This window comes from Chrysemys picta, chromosome 24, assembly GCF_011386835.1.
Source record: "Chrysemys picta bellii isolate R12L10 chromosome 24, ASM1138683v2, whole genome shotgun sequence".
NCBI lineage: Eukaryota > Metazoa > Chordata > Testudines > Emydidae > Chrysemys > Chrysemys picta.
In genome coordinates this window covers 9,841,111-9,859,117 of record NC_088814.1, presented here as the reverse complement: position 1 = coordinate 9,859,117, position 18,007 = coordinate 9,841,111, and the positions used below count along the sequence as shown (strand labels likewise).

General features: G+C 49.3%; 1 protein-coding gene across 1 annotated transcript in view; it reads left to right on the top strand.

Moving 5' to 3' along the window:
* The first annotated feature begins 519 nt into the window (after positions 1 to 519).
* The window catches only part of MRC2 (mannose receptor C-type 2), a 98,878-nt gene continuing 81,390 nt past the window's right edge, over positions 520 to 18,007 (top strand). The window contains exon 1 of the mRNA XM_008175217.4: positions 520 to 767. Within this exon, the coding sequence (XP_008173439.2) occupies positions 665 to 767 (103 nt within the window). The 5' untranslated portion in view covers positions 520 to 664. The remainder of the gene's footprint in view (positions 768 to 18,007) is intronic.

Sequence of the window (18,007 nt, the reverse complement as noted above, 5' to 3'; positions counted from 1 at the left end):
GGGGGGAGGGAGCATCCACCGCTCCCTCTCCACCACAAGTTGCTTGCCATTAACAAAGACAGCAGCAAACCGCCCCCGAGCTCCCATGGCAGAGGGGAACTGTGGCGTTTGGGGTGGCAGCTGATCGGGCCGGGGTCCATGCATTTCATCCCATTCCCCCCCCCGAAAAAAAATCTGCTTTGCAATACACACAGGGGAGGCTGCAGCACCCCCCAGCAAACTGTTGTAACAGCTCGTGCAGCGCTTCGTGCCAAGCGCCTCAGAAGTTTGCTTCCAGTTTGCTAAGCCTGAAACATTTTTTCCCCTTCTCTTTCCCCTTCCCTGCTTTTTTGGGATCAGCCCACAAGTGACTGGCTCTCCGGTGACGCAGTGTCTACTGAGGCTTTCTTTGAACCATTAGCAGACAGGCAGAGACACTTTTTTTTTTTTTTTTGGTGTTCCTCTCCTCCTTCTCTCTGTCTTTCCACCCCCCTCTCCTTCACCCCAGCCCCTCCAGCGTCCTCCCTCCCGAGCAAGAGGAGGACAGAAGGGAGAAAACAATTGCCCAACTCAGGAGTTCTGCAAGGAGAGAAGGCGAGAGAGAGAGAGAGAGTGGGGGGGGGAGGGAAAATCCAACCTCCATCCAAAAAAAGAAAAAACCCTTCAGCAAAACCTATCCCTGGGCATGAAACTCACTAATCTCGCCTGCTCTCCATGGCCACGGATGCTGCAATGCGCGCTCTTCTGCGTCTTGAGCCTTGATCTGCGTCTCGGCGCTGCTCGCTCAGGTAGAGTTTGCACATGTTTTTCCAACTCCTAAGTGTCTGTGAGTGAGAGACTTGGGGGGGGGGGAGGAGGTGCTCGGTTCCTTTGTGCATCGGCTGCTCTAGATCGATTCCTTTTTTTGAAAGAAAAGAGGGAAAGGAGGCAGTGGGTGGGGGTGTGCAGGGAAGGGAGGGCAGCTAGAGCAAAGAGTTGAGTGAAACCAGATGTGGAGGGCTCCCTGGCACTGCTCGAAGTGGGGCTGGGATGGAATGAAACCATACAGCTCATTACAAACACAGTAACCCCCCCACTCCAAAAAAGTGCTTTTCCCCTTAAAGATCAGCTCATCTCTGCTGCCGAGGCTTAACCAGTGATTCCACCCTGATCAATATTCCACATCGCCCCAGGCCAACAAAAACTTTGGTCGGTACAAAGTTTTCCAGCAATGCTTCCCCCACCCCCCCAGGTGAACTGAAAAAATCTGCCCGCTCTGGTATGCCTTGGGTCCCTAGTTCTCTCTGGGTGACAGCGATTTGGCATGTGTCACTCGAGTGTGTTGTAAGGGGTTGCTGGCCATTTGTTAGGCATCAGTAGCTTAGCTAGATGTACTGATCCCATCATGTCAAAGCAGACTCAGCGTGTCTGTGGGGGTTGGTTGGGGTTTATTTATTTATTGTATTCGTTCTTCTTCTTTTGGCCAAGTTGGTTAAATGCACCCAAGAGTCTGGACAACTCATGGTTTGTACCAGCTAGAAAGACTCCAAAAAAAATAAAATAAATAAAAAGTGGCTTTTCTAGCTTATGATATTTGTAAGACACATGCTGTTAAATGCAAAAGAAAAGTCAGACCAGCGTTAGGCATTCCCAGAAGAATCGGGTGTTCTATCACCAGAGGAGAAGAATGCAGCAGCACTGGGGAGCGGAGGGGGTGGATTTAGGGGGGAAAGAGATTGTTAGGTCAGATTGGATGTGAATCAAAGCCGCTCAGGAATTTGATTGCCAGCACTGGAAGCTGCGGATGCAATCTGGAACCCTTTTGTCTCCTGAGCGGGAGGTGTTCTGTTTTTTTAGGGAGTTCATACTTTTAGGCCCCAATTCAGCCAAGCACATAAGCATGGGTTCAAGACCCATTGGCTGTTTAAAAAATAATAATAATGGAGATATCCTATCTCCTAGAACTGGAAGGGACCTTGAAAGGTCATTGAGTCCAGCCCCCTGCCTAGCAGGACCAAGTACTGATTTTGCCCTAGATCCCTAAGTGGCCCCCTCAAGGATTGACCTCACAACCCTGGGTTTAGCAGGCCAATGCTCAAACCACTGAGCTATCCCTCCCCCCCAAAAATCTGCCCTCTCTGGTATGCCTTGGGTCCCTAGTTCTCTCTGAGTGACAGCGATTTGGCATGTGTCACTCGAGTGTGTTGTAAGGGGTTGCTGGCCATTTGTTAGGCATCAATAGCATATGCTTAATTGCTCTGCTGAGCCGGGGCCTTCATAGGTACTTGTAGGCTATGATTTTTGTTTTACTTTCTCGTGATAAAAACATTATTTTTTTTACCTTGGCAAATATGTGACATGCCAAATGGCCTGCAGCTTTCAAGACCTCCCATGGAATAGCCATGTGAACTGTTCTGTAACTCGGGATGTGTCTATTTACATAAGCGAGTGACTGACGTCCATTTAGTTGCTTCCTTTAATTAATTTGGCTGTATTAAAAAAAACAATAGGGTCTATTGGCCTAAACAAAAACAAACGTAAACCCTCGGTTTAATTTATTAGAGTGCTCTCCGTAAATCCAAACCAGATTTGTAAATGGCAATTTGCGAAGGCGACATTTTCCTCTTACTTAATAAGTAACGAAGGGAACTACGTTCTGGTCCTGTCCTTGCCCTTCACGGTTACTGGCTGAACTGGCTGACTCCTTGGGGCTATTGAAACCTGGGAGGAATCAGTTGTTATAGGTTGTATTGTGGTAGCACAACAGAGATGATTGTGCTAGGTCCTGTGCAGATGCATAGTGAGAGAGAGCCCCTTTCCCTGCCCTAAAGCCTAGCTATGTAGGCAAAGCAGGCTAAGGGTAGGAGAAAGGTTGTATTGTTATCCCCATTTTACAGATGGGGATGTGAGGTGGAGAAACCTGTACCTGCGAGTTGGTCTCAGCCTGTCTCGACAGGAGTTGTAATTTCCAACTCGGACAGACGTAACTGCAGGAGTGGTGGGGCGAGCTAGCAGACCTGAGTACGTCTAGGGTTTCCGGTGGGATCAGACCTGGGGCAACTAGCCCCTCCCCCTCATCACAGCAGCATTGCTAGTTTTAGCGTGCTAGTTCAATCACAGGTATGTCTACCTGAGCGGGAAGTTACTGCTCCCACGTAGCCGTACCCTAGGCGACTTGCCCAAGGACGAGCCAGGAACAGAACCCACATCTTGCAGATCCCACTCTGATGCTGTAACCAAAAGACCAACCTTATTCGTAAGTGGGTTCAAGGCTCCAGAAGGCAGCCCTGTGTAAAGCCGGGCACCATGTGCTGCTGTTCACATTTGCCTTAAGGCTGGCTGAACTTGGGGTGGCCAGATCTCGCTCTCCCTTACAGCTGCGGCTAACGGCGCAAGGAAGGGGCGTGGGAAGAAATCGTCATGTGCGGTGGCGGATGAGTGGCTGGATTTATGGGAGAGGGCTTTGGGTGGGGGTGAGAGCGTGAGCCTGATTGGATGAATTTCTCTGACTCTTCGTGGTGTTTGCAAAACTGCTTTGAGTTCACAAACCTTTCGGGCCCCCGCACCCTGTCACCGAAACCCTAGTGAAATTCCAAGGGAAATTAAATTGAAAGCCAACCTGCCTCTCTGCCCCACCGGCAAGGCAAAGGGGGGGCTGGTGCTCAGAATTAGGGCTCAAAGCACCTTTTCCCACTTGCTCCCTAGGCATAAGCAGCCAAGCTATGCACAGCACAGGGACCATGTTAGCTCTTCTCTGCCTCGCCGCTGCTCTTCTCACAGGCCTTCTCTGTTTCCTTCTCTGCTCCATTTTCATGTCGGTTCTTCTCCCCCATCCTCATCCATTTCCTTCTCTGTTCCTTCCTTCCTTTGCTGCTCTCTCCTAAGACCAGCTGGTAACGTTCCACTGCAGCTCTGTGGTGGGGTTTGAAGTCGGGCAGGCAGCGTGGCATTGGATATGGCTGGAGGTGACGCCGCCAATGGTCTGAGATGCACTGGCAAATATCCGGTTTCTTGTCTCTGCTGCTCACGAATCAGGCCTGTTTCGATTATTGACACCATGCAGGCCGGGCTGCATTCTGCCTCGCGCATCACAGGCTGCGATGATGCCCTCTGGGGTCTGGTCCCAGAACGTATCTTGCTGGGCCTGCATTAGGCGGGGGGCGGGGGGCAGCTGGTCCTTGCATGTGGGGCCGAGCCAGCAGGCAGGAAGCGAGTCTCGCTTTGGTTTGGGATCTGGGGGGTTTGTTCGTTTCACAGTCGTGTTGCTGATCACGCTTTAAAGGGACAACACCCCGCTTAAAACCCTTGGGGTGCTGAAGAACTGATGCTGCTGGGGTCAGAGGCGCATCAGAGGCGTTTCTGCCAAGCCTCCCCTTCCAGGGGACGGTTAGCAGGGGACCAAAGCTTCCGTTGGGTCTGCAGAGTCCCGATCCAGATGCTTGCTGCTCTCTGTGGGTGTGGGCCCTTTCCAGCAGAAGTCGTGCTGCAATTTCCTGGGCTCTTGACACCGCAGCATCCGTGGACGGAGCCCAGAGGGAGTTAACGCTGGTTGTGCGTCTGCGGGTTTAACAAGGGACAGTGCTGCAGAGAGTGGCCATTGCCTTGCTGGTAGGGTGACCAGATGTCCCGATTTTATAGGGACTGTCCCGATATTTGGGGCTTTTTCTTATGTAGGTGCAAATTACCCCCACCCCCTGTCCTGATTTTTCATACTTGCTGTCTGGTCACCCTACTTGCTGGTCACCCGCCAGAGCTAGGCGGGACATCGAATCATAGACGTGCAGGGAATTCCAGGGAGCTTGGAGGCAGTGCCCCTCTCCCTGTTGGTTTAGGTGAGGGCTTTCCATGCACTGAGTACTGGAAAGTGCAAGCGTAATGAGCTGTTAATCCAGGGAAGAGTCCAGGGGCTCCTCTGTGGCCTGGGGGTTGTTTAGCCTTGTTGCTGTCTTAAGAGAGAAACCACTGTGGTGTCCTTTTTATGGATTTCATTAAGGAAATGTACAAGCAAATACAACCTAAACAAACACATCACTGGCTATAAATGAATATAATTTCCCGAAACGCGCAGAGCACGGAACGATACAGTGATCAAATCACAGCAGCAGTTGAGGTTGAATTGATCGATCAGTAACTACCAGGTTTTACTCGTGCCTTGCTAGGCAGAGTTCCCATTGGGAGGTCTGACTCAGGAAGGACTGAGAACGTGTGGTAGGGAGCACAAATGGAAAATGCAAGAATGCCCTTAGCTAGGTCCAGTCCTTGCATCCAGCTATGGAAGGGTTCTGGGGTTTGCCCCCTGCATATCCGGCTGCTTGTGGGAGTTCGTTCCATAATGTAGATGTTTGTGTGTGGGGAAGGGGCAGCGAGAAGATTTTTCCAAAGCAGAAGGCAAACAGAACAGTTCTTGTTTAATTGTCCCTCCATTTCAATGAAAACGGCTTGGTTAGCTGTAAACTTTCCCCTGCAGTCTTTGCAACTCAGACATTGCGGCACTGGGCTAAGTTAGCACCCGGGAGGCGGAGGGCAAGCGTCTATTAGTTATCGTTTGTATTCTAGACGTGCCTACAGGCCTTCCCTGAGGTCAGGGCCCCAGCGTGCTAGGTGTTGTACACACACGTGCAGTGAGAGCCAGGCCCTGGTTTGAAGAGTTTACAATCTAAATGGACAAGATAGACAAATGGTGGGAGGGGAGACAGGCCTGGAGGGGGGACGTTGTTTGCCCAAGGAATTCAGGAAATGAACAAACCCCATAAATCATTTACAGTAAACTACATTTTTTTATTACGTTCCCAGTTTGACTAATGCTGGCTGCACAAATCAGTCATCCCAAAGACTAGTGACATGGTAAGGAGAAATTTCCCATGTTCTTACATATTCCCATCCATTCTTTCCGTTGGCTCCCCTGCCACCCATCTTGTAAAATGACAGGCCTGCTCTGATTCCTGAACGTCGCTTTCTGGGTCCCAGTCTCCAGTGTGGAAGGAAGAGGGGTGGATGGATTGGAGACTGGGTGGCTAGGGATGGGATGTGGATATTTTCACCTCTAGGTCACCGGTTCTAATCCAGCCCACCTTGCTAGTGACTGAAAGATGTTATTACCAGACAGCTGTTTGCTGGCCTGTGTGGACAGATTGAGGGAAGTGATTATTCCCCTCTAGTTGGCACTGCTGAGGCCACATCTGGCGTATTGTGTCCAGTTTTGGGCCCCCCACTACAGAAGGGATGTGGACAAATTGGAGAGAGTCCAGCAGAGGGCAACTAAAATGATTAGGTGGCTGGGGCACATGACTTATGAGGAGAGGCTGAGGGAACTGGGCTTGTTTAGTCTGCAGAAGAGAAGAGAGAGGGGGGATTTGATAGCAGCCTTCAACTACCTGAAGGGGGGTTCCAAAGAGGACAGCGCTCGGTTGTTCTCAGTGGTGGCAGATGACAGAACCAGAAACAATGGTCTCAAGTTGCAGTGGAGGTGGTCTAGGTTGGATATTAGGAAACTATTTCACTAGGAGGGTGGTGAAGGAATCTCCATCCTTTAGAGGTTTTTAAGGCCCGGCTTGACAAAGCCCTGGCTGGGATGATTTAGTTGGCGTTGGTCCTGCTTTGAGCAGGGGATTGGACTAGATGACCTCCTGAGGTCTCTTCCAACCCTAATCTTCTATGATTCTATGACCGCTTTGGTGGGTCTCAGTCCAGATCCCCGTGGATGGGTGTCCGAAGCACAAAAACCACTGCCACGGTTGAACCCTCATCAGAGAGGCCAGAAACGCACACTGGATCGAAGGTTAAATCCAAAAGAAAACATTGCGGGAAGGGGATTGGGGCATGCAGAAAAACTGAATAAACAGAAACCTTGTAAAGCATGAGACACTATAGAAAAAGTAGTGTGAGGAGATAACAGAGAAGAAAAGCTGCCCAGACTAGAATGGGCCTTGGAGACCGAACGCCCCTTTTCCCCAAAGTGGGCCCTCGAAGGGTGGGGCACATTGTCAGGGGGTGGGAAGCGCCTGCTGCACTTGCGGAGCTGTGTCTGCTCTGTGATTAAATACAAGATGTTATTTAGTTGTGGCCAGCCTGGCCCCTTCATTATTATTTATTATTTGTGTTACTGTAGCACCTAGTAAAAACGGAACGGGGGTGGCTAAAGGGGAAACAGACCGTTCGGGGGGGCTTCGTTGTAGCTTTGGTTTGAAAGGGTTTTAAAAAAACCTAATGTGAATTACAAGACAAGACTCCATTAAGATGGAGTGAAGGCTGAGACTCCATCTCCATAATTTAGAGGTGCAAATTATTACACGGATGTTGTAATTATCCCAGAACCAAGCATTGGAAAGCCAGGAAATTCAGCGCTAAGGTTAAGTTAAGGAGTTAAGGCTGTTTAGGTGCATTATGGTTCATTTCTATGCGTTAACATGTTTGGATTTCTTTTAAATATAACCTTAACTCTGAATTTCCTGGGTTTGTAAGGATTTGTTTTAGGATAATGAAAACATCCCTGTAATGGTGAAGTAACCCTTCAGTTACTGGTGCATGCTTTCAGCCTTAACTACACTTTAACATATTTTGTTTAATCCTGCTGTTTCCTTGTTTTGTTTTGTTTTTTTTAATAAAAATTTCCCGTGTGAGCACTAAGCAAGAAACTCAAAGGGAATGCTGCCTTGCGGTATTTCTGTGGCTTGGAAGATCTGTAGTGTTAATCGTAAAGTTAACGTTTGAGGGCAGCATCATGGGTACCAGAGCAGCGCAAAGCCGTCAAAGTGCACTAGTGCATCTACATGAGTGAGCCCGGTGCTGTGTGAAAAGGAGCGGGACCCAGGCCTTGAGTCCCAGTGACACAGGGTGCAGCTGTCTCGATGGAGAGCCTATCAAGCGCTGATGCTAGCCCAAAGCAAGATGGGGCACGTGTCAAGAGCTCTCGGTGGCAGATTACTTGTCCCATCTTGCCTTTGAATAAGGAAGTGGGAACCATGAATAAGTAACTGGTACTGCGAATAAGGAACCAACTGCATCCTCTTGGTTTATACTCACTTGTACCCATATTAAAAAATGCTTTATACCAGTATAGCTTATTTCCATTCCTGCAGGGGAGTGAGCTTGCATTGCGTTAGTGCAGTGGTTCCCAAACTGGGCTTCGTGAACCCCTGGGAGTTCGCGAAATGTTACAGGGGGTTCTTGGGAAAAAATTCCCTAATGGCGGACAGAGCTGTCCCTAGGGACCCCGGAGAACACAGGGCCTGGAGCCCCTGGACTTCCAAGAGCTAAGCAGATCAAAGCAACCATACCTATCACACTGAGGAGATTTAAACTTCAAGACTCCTTATAAGAAATGGAAAGGGAGGTGGATATTTTTTGCTGATTTTATAATTAAATAGACCACTAGTATTGTTTTTAAAATTATCATGAAGAACAAGTTTAAGCTTTGTTGTAACGTGTGTTGTTTGCCTGGACTGCTCAATACCAGAATGCTTGTGGAAGGAAGAACTCTTTGAGTTGGCTTCTTAAATATCGTCATGCTGTTTCACATCTGATACTCCTTGATGAAACATAGGAGCCTTTTCTTATAACAGGCTTATTCAAAGTGATACAAGCTATGAAAGTGAGATCTTGGAAGAGTGTTGCCGTTTTCATAATGTATTAACAATACTGTTATGATAAATAATAATTAATAATAGTGTGGAATAAGCAGGTCATAAAAACAAATGTTATATTTCCAAGATCACTGCTTTTATAATTTATACTCAGGTAAAGGAGAAAATCCCGGGAAATATTCATTTTTAGAAGCAGGTTCGCGAAACTTGACATTTTAGTGAAAGGGGTTCACAGGTTGTTAAAGTTTGGGAACCACTGCGTTAGTGCTACCAGCATAAGTAAAGTGTTACAATTTCTGTGTGAAGACAAGCCCTTAAGATAGAGTTCAGCTAAGAAGAGAGACTACTCCTGGGGGCTGTGTGAGCTCAGCACCTCTGAAAACTGAGGCCAAGTGAGGTGCCCGAAAACGGAGGCATTCAAAGACCAGCAGCAAATTTTGCAAATATGGTATTTGCGCATATGTGGGGGTGTAGAGCTATAAATACGTTACAATAGGCCCACGTACTTTAATAAAGCCCCATTCAATTATCACATGTTTTTTAAATATTTTACCCTTTGTTGTCAATGATCAAAATATCTGCACATAGATAGTCTTTGGGGCAGGCACCATCTTTTTGGTCTGTTTGTACAGCGCCTAGCACAAATGGGCCCTGGTCTGTGCCTGGAGCTCCTAGGCACTACGATAATAATAACCACCACCCATCTTCTTCCTTGTCACACTTCAGTCCACCTGAAACAAGGGCGGTGTCACGGTTGCATTGATCAGACAGGGTGGGCAATGGGAAAACTGATAGAAAAGAAGTCTTTGTTGTTGTTGTTAACACCTGTATTTTGGTAATCGGCAATGAAAAAAGCCCATGGAAGCCAGTAGGGAAGTAGGTTGTTACTTTCTCGGCCTATTTTTGCCCTTTGATGCATGCGCAGTTCTCTGCTTGGATGCACTGGAAGTCATGCACGTCCATGGGCAGAATTCGGCTCTTGAAGATTATTTGGTGGTGTTTGTGGATGGAAATTAGGTGTTGGAATCGGGAAGGTAGAATCGAAGGCCCTGATCCTGCGATTGGATCTGTCCAAAGTAAAATGAGGCTTAGGCTGTGGGAAGGCACGAGGGGCTGACCCAGGCCTGTATGTGGGTGCAAATGAGGTCTAATAGTTGGATTGGGGTATTAGGAGCCAGGGCTCCTGGATTCTGCCTCTGACTCACCATGTGACCTTGGGCAAATCATTTAACCTGCCAGTGCACTGTTTCACCTCTGTCACATGGCTATAAATAATATTTGCCTCCATCGTGGGCAGGGTTGGGAGAATGAATAAATGTTTGTATAATGCTCTGAGACGATCCGATAAAATGTGGTCTATGGGCCAGCTCCAAAGCCCGTTGGCACCAGTAGAAAGATTCCCATTAACTTAAATGAACTTTGAATCGGGTCCTATAAGACCCAAGAGTACTCGTCTCCCAAGAAGTGAGATCAGCTACAGCAAAGAAGGGATTCGAGTAACTCCCCCACCGTGCAGGCTGCTTTGCAACATGCACTGTTTGTTGGCTCTTGGTGGGCCTGAGTGAGGCTTCGTGGCATTTCGTACAGAAATCCCACCCATCGCCAGATTCCCTTTCTTTCCCTGTAGCGAGAGAGCTGTTTATTTTTCCTTGAGGTTTAGTGAAAAACCTCTTTTATTTTACTTCTTGGCTTGAGTGTGTAGATCCACTTCCTGCTGAGTCAGGCCCCAGCCTGAGCCAATGTGTTTCTCTGATGGGACAGCTTGTGCTTGGGAAGGATGCCGGAATGGAGGCGGAGCGCTGATGGGAAAATCAGACCTGAGCTCTGCCCAGATCACTTTTATTTCTCCCCCTTTAGAAAAAAATGTTTTTTAAAGAGGGGGAAGTAGAGCAGGCACCCCTGATGGTAAGCAGGGTCTGAACTGAAATATCTGACTTTAAAACTTCCCCCTAGATCTTGTGGGAAGTTTGGACAAAAATCAAGACCCAGGCTTGGGTTTTGCAGCCTGAACTCCTCTCTAGAGGCACTGTGGTCCCTTGTATACGGAACTGGACTAGGTCACTATTCCTAGCCATACCCCTTGGGGCAAGTGGCTTCCCCACCTCTGTTTCCCTTGTTGCCCTGTGTCTACTTAGATTGTAAGGTCTTCGAGGCAGAGGTTGTCCCTCTTACCACATGTATGACAGCACCTAGCACAGCAGGGCTCTGGTCTTAGTTGGTGTGATGTATTGAAAACTGTGTTATAACGACAAGCTGCCACTTTAAGCATAAAGGATTTCCTGGTCCTGCTTGCAGGCTAGGGGGCTCTGTAGGGAAGCATGTGATCTGGGTCTTCAGCAGTCAGTCTGCAGAGACTAAGCCTAGAGCAAGGTGAAGTGAGTTGTGGCTCTCTGCCTTAGAGAGCAGACTGCTTTGTCTTTCTCTGTTTTGGGTTCCTGTGTGTCAGGGTTCTGGATCGAAGAACTATAGTGTTGTTATGTTGCAACCTTCCAAAAAGAGTATTTGGTGGTTTTTCTCTACCTTCTCTGTCTATATGCCGTAAACATAACAGTTAGGTCCTCTGGGCAGTAATGGAATGCAAGTAAAAATAATTGCTAGTCAGAATGCCTGGTAGAAGAGCACCTTAGTTATAAGATCAATTCTCTTTGGGGTCTGACTGTGAGTCCATGCCAGTGTAACTCCATTGTTAAGTGGAGTTATTCCTAATTTATACTAGTGTAAATGGAAAGAGAATCAGGCTCTGAGCCTCCACGTACCAAGGAGAATTTTCCTAAGTGTAAAAATGTTTTGAAGATTGCAGACGGCTTGTCATCTACCAGCTTGGGGGCGTGGGTTGGCTGTTAAGTTTGACTTGCACTTCCTCTGTACCAGAGCCTCAGTGAGCTTTTAGAAAGGAATTGCACATAATACAGACAGGGATACAGGTTCTGGGCAGCAGCTGCAGCTGTGACTTCAGGGGTTTGCTTGACACTGTGGGTGCGGCTTCGTAAAAAGCCAGTGTGTGTTCCTAGCGCAGACATACCGCAGAGAATGTTTTCCTGTTGGCCTTACAGGCTATGGGCCAAAACATGTGCTGTTGTATCCCTTTTTGTTCTTCCCTAATTAAATGAATGGGTGACCTCGGGATAAATATTTATGTGCTTGTCGAATCCTTGCAGAAGGTACAAGGTGTATTACTGTGTCTCTGAGCACTGCCATAAAGAGCTCTCAGTTGCAAAGTGAGAGCTATATTGTGACTTCCACACCACCCCCTGAAGCCTGCATGTCGTGGTGGGCAGAACGCCAGGGAGGAGAGGGTGTTTTCGATATTGCCGGAGACTGTGCCTCATGCTAAAACATACACGGGCCTTATTTTGGTCTGTTCTTGTGCTGTAAATCTGGATTTACTCCGCTGGAGTCCAGGGAGTTACTCTAGTTTTACCAAGCTGGGACGGAGAGCAGAATCCAGCCTGTGTCCCTTTCCCTGGGTTTTCTTTGTAAAGTAATGCTTTGTGCTTGTGGTCTGAGATGTTTAAGTGACAGATGCCAAAGGAGCAGAATGTTGTCATTACATAATGCTCTCCGGCTCCTGCATATGGTGGCTGAGAGCTGGGGGGGAGAAGCCCATTTTGTACCTCTGGGATTTTAGGCCGGTGGTCCCAGCCTCCTGAGGGCTGTCAGTGGACTTCACTGCGGTTCCGAACAGCCCAGAATCTGTCTGTGCTCCCAAGACTCTCCAGCCTTAGCCATGCCCCTGGCTGTAGGGCCAGGGCAGGGGACTGAACCTGTCCTAGTAAATGAAATGATCCCCGTGACACTGATCTAGATCGGGGTCTCAAACACGTGGCCCGTGGAGTTATTTCCTGCGGCCCCCCCCCATGACTCCCCTCACCCCCCAAACAGCTGTTTGGCGGCGCTTCGGACTTTCCAGGAGGGAGGAGTGGGGACGCAGCGTGCTCAGGGGAGGAGGCAGAGAAGAGGCGGGGCTGGGGTGGGGATTTGGGGAAGGGTTGGAATTGGGGCAGTGAGGGGGCGGAGTTGGGGCGGGGACTTTGGGGAAGGGGTTAGAATGGGGGAAGGGAAGGGGTGGGAAGAGGAGGGGCAGGGGCGGGGCTTATGGAAGGAAGGGTGGGGGCAGGACCGGGGGAAAAGGGACGGGGGGTTGTATCTTTGTATGAAAAGGTGTCGGTGGTGCGGCCCTCGGGCCAATGTACTAGTCCTCGTGTGCCCCTCGTGATGATTTCAGTTTGAGATCCCTGATCTAGATGGTGGCTTTGTTTCTAGTATGCTAAGTGGCTGCTGCACATGGAATTATAGGGCACATTAGATGATGATGCAGGACGGTAGCAGCTGCTCGCTGTATTCCTCGCTGCGTCATGACAGGCTAGAAATCTCTTAACTTTACTCCGCTACTCTCTTCTCTATATTTTGTTCCCTATATAATATGGAGATACACCTATCTCATAGAACTGGAAGGGACCTTGAAAGGTCATCGAGTCCAGTCCCCTGCCTTCACAGCAGGACCAAGTACCGGCTCTGAGATCAGGCTGCCGCGTGCCGTAGCCAATTAGAAAGCAGTTTCATCATAAAAGCAGTACATAGATTTTAAAAAGCCCAGAATATTAGGATGATTTTCCAGGTTTTTACAGAATGTGGAGCCTGAAAGGTGTCGGCCCCGGAGACGGGACTTCTGTCAATCCATGGCGTGGGCAGTTTTCTCATGCTGCCTCCCCAGTGCGCCTCAGCCTTGTGCGATCAAAGTCAGGTCCCCAAAAATCATGAAGTTGGCTTAAAAACGGGGAGATTTTTTTTCAAACAGTACTCCCCATGGTTTGCCTTTCAGCCTTTGTGCCTACGTGGGTGATGTTTTCAAGTTTTTTCCCACACCTACAAGGGCTAAAAATGTGCTATTTTTTTTTTCATTGAACGCTGAGACTCTCACATGATCACATGACTCCAGGAGCTGGGGCTGGAAGAAAAACATGGAATATTGGGAGAGTTGCCAAAGATGGAGCCCCTCTGGGGTGAGAGGAGAGTTTAGTCCTTGCAGAGTGCAATGTTCATCAAACCCTTATCAGTGGTTGGGAGTCGGGCGTCCAGCTGTCTGACTGGCTGGCATGGGTTCTGTGCGTGAGAATTGAGTAGCATTCTAGCTGAGGGCTGGGTTTTTGGCTTGTAGCTGCAGTGTCACATTGGAGGGGGCAGCCCGTGGGGAGGCTGCTTCCTGGACACCATGGCTGTGCAGGGTAACCTGCTGGCTACTCCATTCCTTTGCAGCTGGCTGATGCAGAAGGAAGGTAGAGCCATCAGCCTGTCTGCCCCCTTAGGAGTGCTAACCCCTGGGCTCCCCAAGCAGGGGCTCTGCAATGTGTCTAGCCCTTATAGGGTCCCAGCGTCCGGGAGAAGAATAGCTGGACTCTGTGGACCTTCAGCTTCAAATCTCGCAAGGTGGGTGCAGCCCTCCTTCCTGTGCCGCAGGGGGAGTGAGTTCCACGCGGCTCCATGGGCGAGGGCTTTTCGGGGAGTGAGAATGTACGAACTGAGACCCCTGTGTAGACATCCAAGATCCCAGGGGGGCCCTTTCCGTTGCAAGGAGCAGCTTGCGCTGGGGTCCTCTACCAGGATTCTCTGCACGCTGGCTGCCAAGTCCCAGCCCACTGCATTGGCCACTCCTCCACCAGGGCCAGCATCAGGCGCTTCCGAGGGAGGGGCGAGAATGCATTTCCTTGACAATGATGGAGTTACCTGCCACCGGGGAAGTGTTTTCCTGACCACTGGAGGTCAGCGGTTGGCTCATGCCCTGAAACAAGATGGTTCGTAAGATGAATGTTTTATTGTATTATTTCTATTGCAGTAGGGCCTAGCAGTTCCCGTCGCAGACCAGGATCCCATTGTGCCAGGCAACCTAGAAACACAGAATGCGGAGACACAGACAGCCCCTGCCCTGCCCCAAGGAGCTTACAGTCTAAATAACTCCCTTAGACACGTTTAATCCTTTCTAACGGAATTGGAGAGGTGGCTGCATGATAGTGGAATTGGAAAAGGTTCAGAAAAGGCCAACAAAAGTGATTAGGGGTATGGAACAGCTTCCGTACGAGGGGAGGCTAATAAGACTGGGACTTTCCAGCTTGGAAAAGAGACGACTAAGGGAGAGTATGATAGAGGGCTATAAAATCACGACTGGTGTGGAGAAAGTAAATAAGGACATGTTCTAGGTTCTGTCTAACTAATCATATGTTGGAGGTGCCTGTCACCTTGTTGTGGATGGATGGAGAGTCAGATTCTGGCCAGCTCCTGAGTATAGATTCAAGGAGGGCATGGAGCAAAGGATGTCCCCATGCAGCTACTGCACAAAAGCCAGCCAAAATCCTGTTGTGGGGTGCGGTCCCTGCAGGTGTTAGCTGCCCGGCAGGAGGAAGGGCAAACACAGGCCAGCTGGGCTACATGCACTCTGCATGGGCGCTGGGGCTATCACGCCAGCACCCCAACTGAGACGAAACTCCAGTTGCGAGGCAGCTCTTCGGGCGAGCAGTGCTGGGTGTGCCGTGCTCTAGGGCGAGCAGTACTGCTGAGATGCAGGGTGCTGTTATTGCTAGGATTGTGTGGGAGTCTTGGATTCACGTGGGTCTAGCTGCCGTCGTGCCTGCGTGAAAAGAGAGCGAGGAACCTACTGCCTGAACGGACTTAAGGGAGGGTGTGCATTGAGTGGTGGGAGCATCGAGGGGGGCCGGGAACTGGGCCCACTGGATTCTATATTTTGCTCATGGATTTCCCGTGTTACCTGTGCCTCAGTTTCTCCATTTGTAGAATGATGATGTGATTTACCTACTTCACAGGGTTAATTAATTAATTATCTCTATAATCCGCCTTTTTCCAGCATCAGTCATTGAAGCTTCTAGGTATCTTAAAGAACACTAGGAAACAACAGTCACAACATTCATGATTGTTATGTCTATGACCATATCACTCTGAATATGTCCAGCACTTAGGGGAGAGACTGCCTGGGACTACTGAGTGCTGTAGGCATAGATAGGAGCATAGCTGACAGTGCACTGAACTGGGACTCTGGAGACCCGAATTCAATTTCCAGTTCTGCCACTGGGTTGATGGAGAAACTGAGGCACAGGGAGCTGATGTGTTTTACCCAAAATGGGGACAATGAAATCTATCTGCTTTGTAAGGCACTTGGAGATCTGCAGATGAAATGCACTAAATAACAGGTCGGTGGTATTCTTAGATTTTAAGCTCCTTGGGGCAGGGACCTTTTTTGTTCTGTGTTTGTACAGTACCTACCATGATGGGGGGCCTGATCCATGGCTGGGGCTCCTAGCCCTACAATAATACAAATAATAAATCATAGTAACGGTAGGTATTATTGCGGGTATTATTATGTTCTCCATGATAGAAGGCAGTTTAAGAACCTTATGTGAAAGACAAGTATACTGTTTGTTACAGAAACACTGGGTGACATCCTGGCTCCACTGAAGTCAAAGGAAGCTTTGCCACTGACTTCAGTGGGGCCAAGATTTCACCCAGAGTGTTCTGTGCCTTATTAGTGACTGGTTTGTGAGAGGGCGAGTTCAGTGTGGTGGGGAAGGCGGGGAGGTAACGGAATGACTCCATTCACATGAATGGCTGTCATGCACCGAGCACCCTCTGTGATGTGCTGACTACTCATCCTGGTTATGCAGAGCCCTATGGGAGCAATGAAAAATCATGGTAACTGGTGTATTTTCTCTCTGCTGCAGCCTGGGAAAGCTCAGAGCAGCAGCGGCGACACTGGAGCTGTCTGTCTGCTGGCTCAGGCAGATGCCTCTGCATTGCTTTACATTCAGTCCGTGGCCTGGAAAGTTTTTTGCGAGAAACGTTTGTGTTTGGTTGTTTTTTTTGTGTTAATGAAAGCTTAGATTTTGCAGAAGCTGGTGGCACTCACCTGGGAAAGATTCCCATGTTTTCAAGCCCTGTCCAAAGTTGCCACCAGCTGATGGTGATTTGATAATCTGTGTCAAATAATATCTAGCTCTTTTCATCTGTCGCTCTCAAAGCATTTTACAAAGGAGGTCAGTATCATTACCCCGTTTTACAGCTGGGGAAACTGAGGCACAGAGCAGGGACAGTGCCTTGCCCAAGGTCACCCAGCAGGCCAGTGGCAGAACTGGGAATAGAACCCATGACTCCTGAGTCCTAGCCCAGTGCACTGTCCACTAGGCCACACTGCCAAATAACTCATTACTCTCAGGCCCTTTCTGAGCAGAGGGGAGTCTCCTCACAGAAGCGCTCACCATGCAAAGCAGCAAAGCCCACCCTTGTTGGGAGGAGAGGCCAAGGATCAAATAGGCCATGGAGACAGACTGCCTCCTTCACCGCTAAGGGGGGTCTGTCCCAAGTCAGGCATCTTAGCAGAGCAGTGCGGGAGAAGTTTATAATACCCCTGCCTGTGCTTATATGTTTGTGGATAGAGGACATCAGGCTCCAGGGGGTCAGATCTGACCCTGAATTCATTTTAAAGGCATCATTCAAAGAAAAGAAGGTGAGGGCAGAACAGTGAAGCCACCAATTTAGTGCCCTTTAGTCTCTCTAGTGTCACCAGCCAGATAAAAGCTCCTCAAGCCAAAGACACATCAAACGGCTTTATGGCTGCAGAGCTTTTGAAGTCAAACCTCTCCGACAGCCCTTGCTAAGAAGTGAAATCCCCCTGGAGGGGAACGGGGGCTGCTTGAGTGTCCTGAGCCCGCCCTGCTCTTTGTACTTTGCCTGTTTAGTTGTGTGCCGATTGGAAAAGCAAGGGCCGGTTGTTCCAGCTCCCAACGCTCGAACGCAAAGTCCCCAACAAAGCCTCTCGGAACATTCCGACAAAACGTTTTTTGGTCACAATTTGCCAGTTCATCAGAACCAAAACGTTCTTCAGAGATGAAACGATTTCAGCGCAATCGTGACAGAGCCCAGGAGGTTTCCCTCAAAGCCCCTGCCTGTCGGACGGGATCCCCCTCAGAAACCTGCTTGGTTTCCTGCCAGCTCACTTGCCTGCCTCTTCAGCGGCCCACTTGGTGTGCTGACAACAAGGCGCCAACAGCCTGGAAGTCCTGAAGGTCCCAGCTCCCGGGCTTGCCGCTTTTAGCAGGCTGGGCTTCCAGGGTCTGTGGCTCTGGGGCCATTCCCCAGGCAGAGACATGGCTCTGTTCCCTTTTGCAGAGAATTTGGATTCGGAACAAAATCAGATTTTGAAATACTGAAATCCTCCGTGCAATGGGATGACCGTTCTGCACCTGCCTGGCCCTAATCCTTGTCTTGCTCTGGTGCAAGCTGAGATGCTCTGCAGTGTGTAAGAGGGAGGGAGAGAACTCCACATCAAGGAGTCTGTGAGGCAGCTCCATGTTGCCAGGGGTAGGACATTGTAACAGCACTTGGTGGCAGGAGCTAAAAGCCCTGGTGGGTTACAGGGATAGGCAGCAAATTTTAATAACATGCGCGCGGGCTCCTTAGGTAGG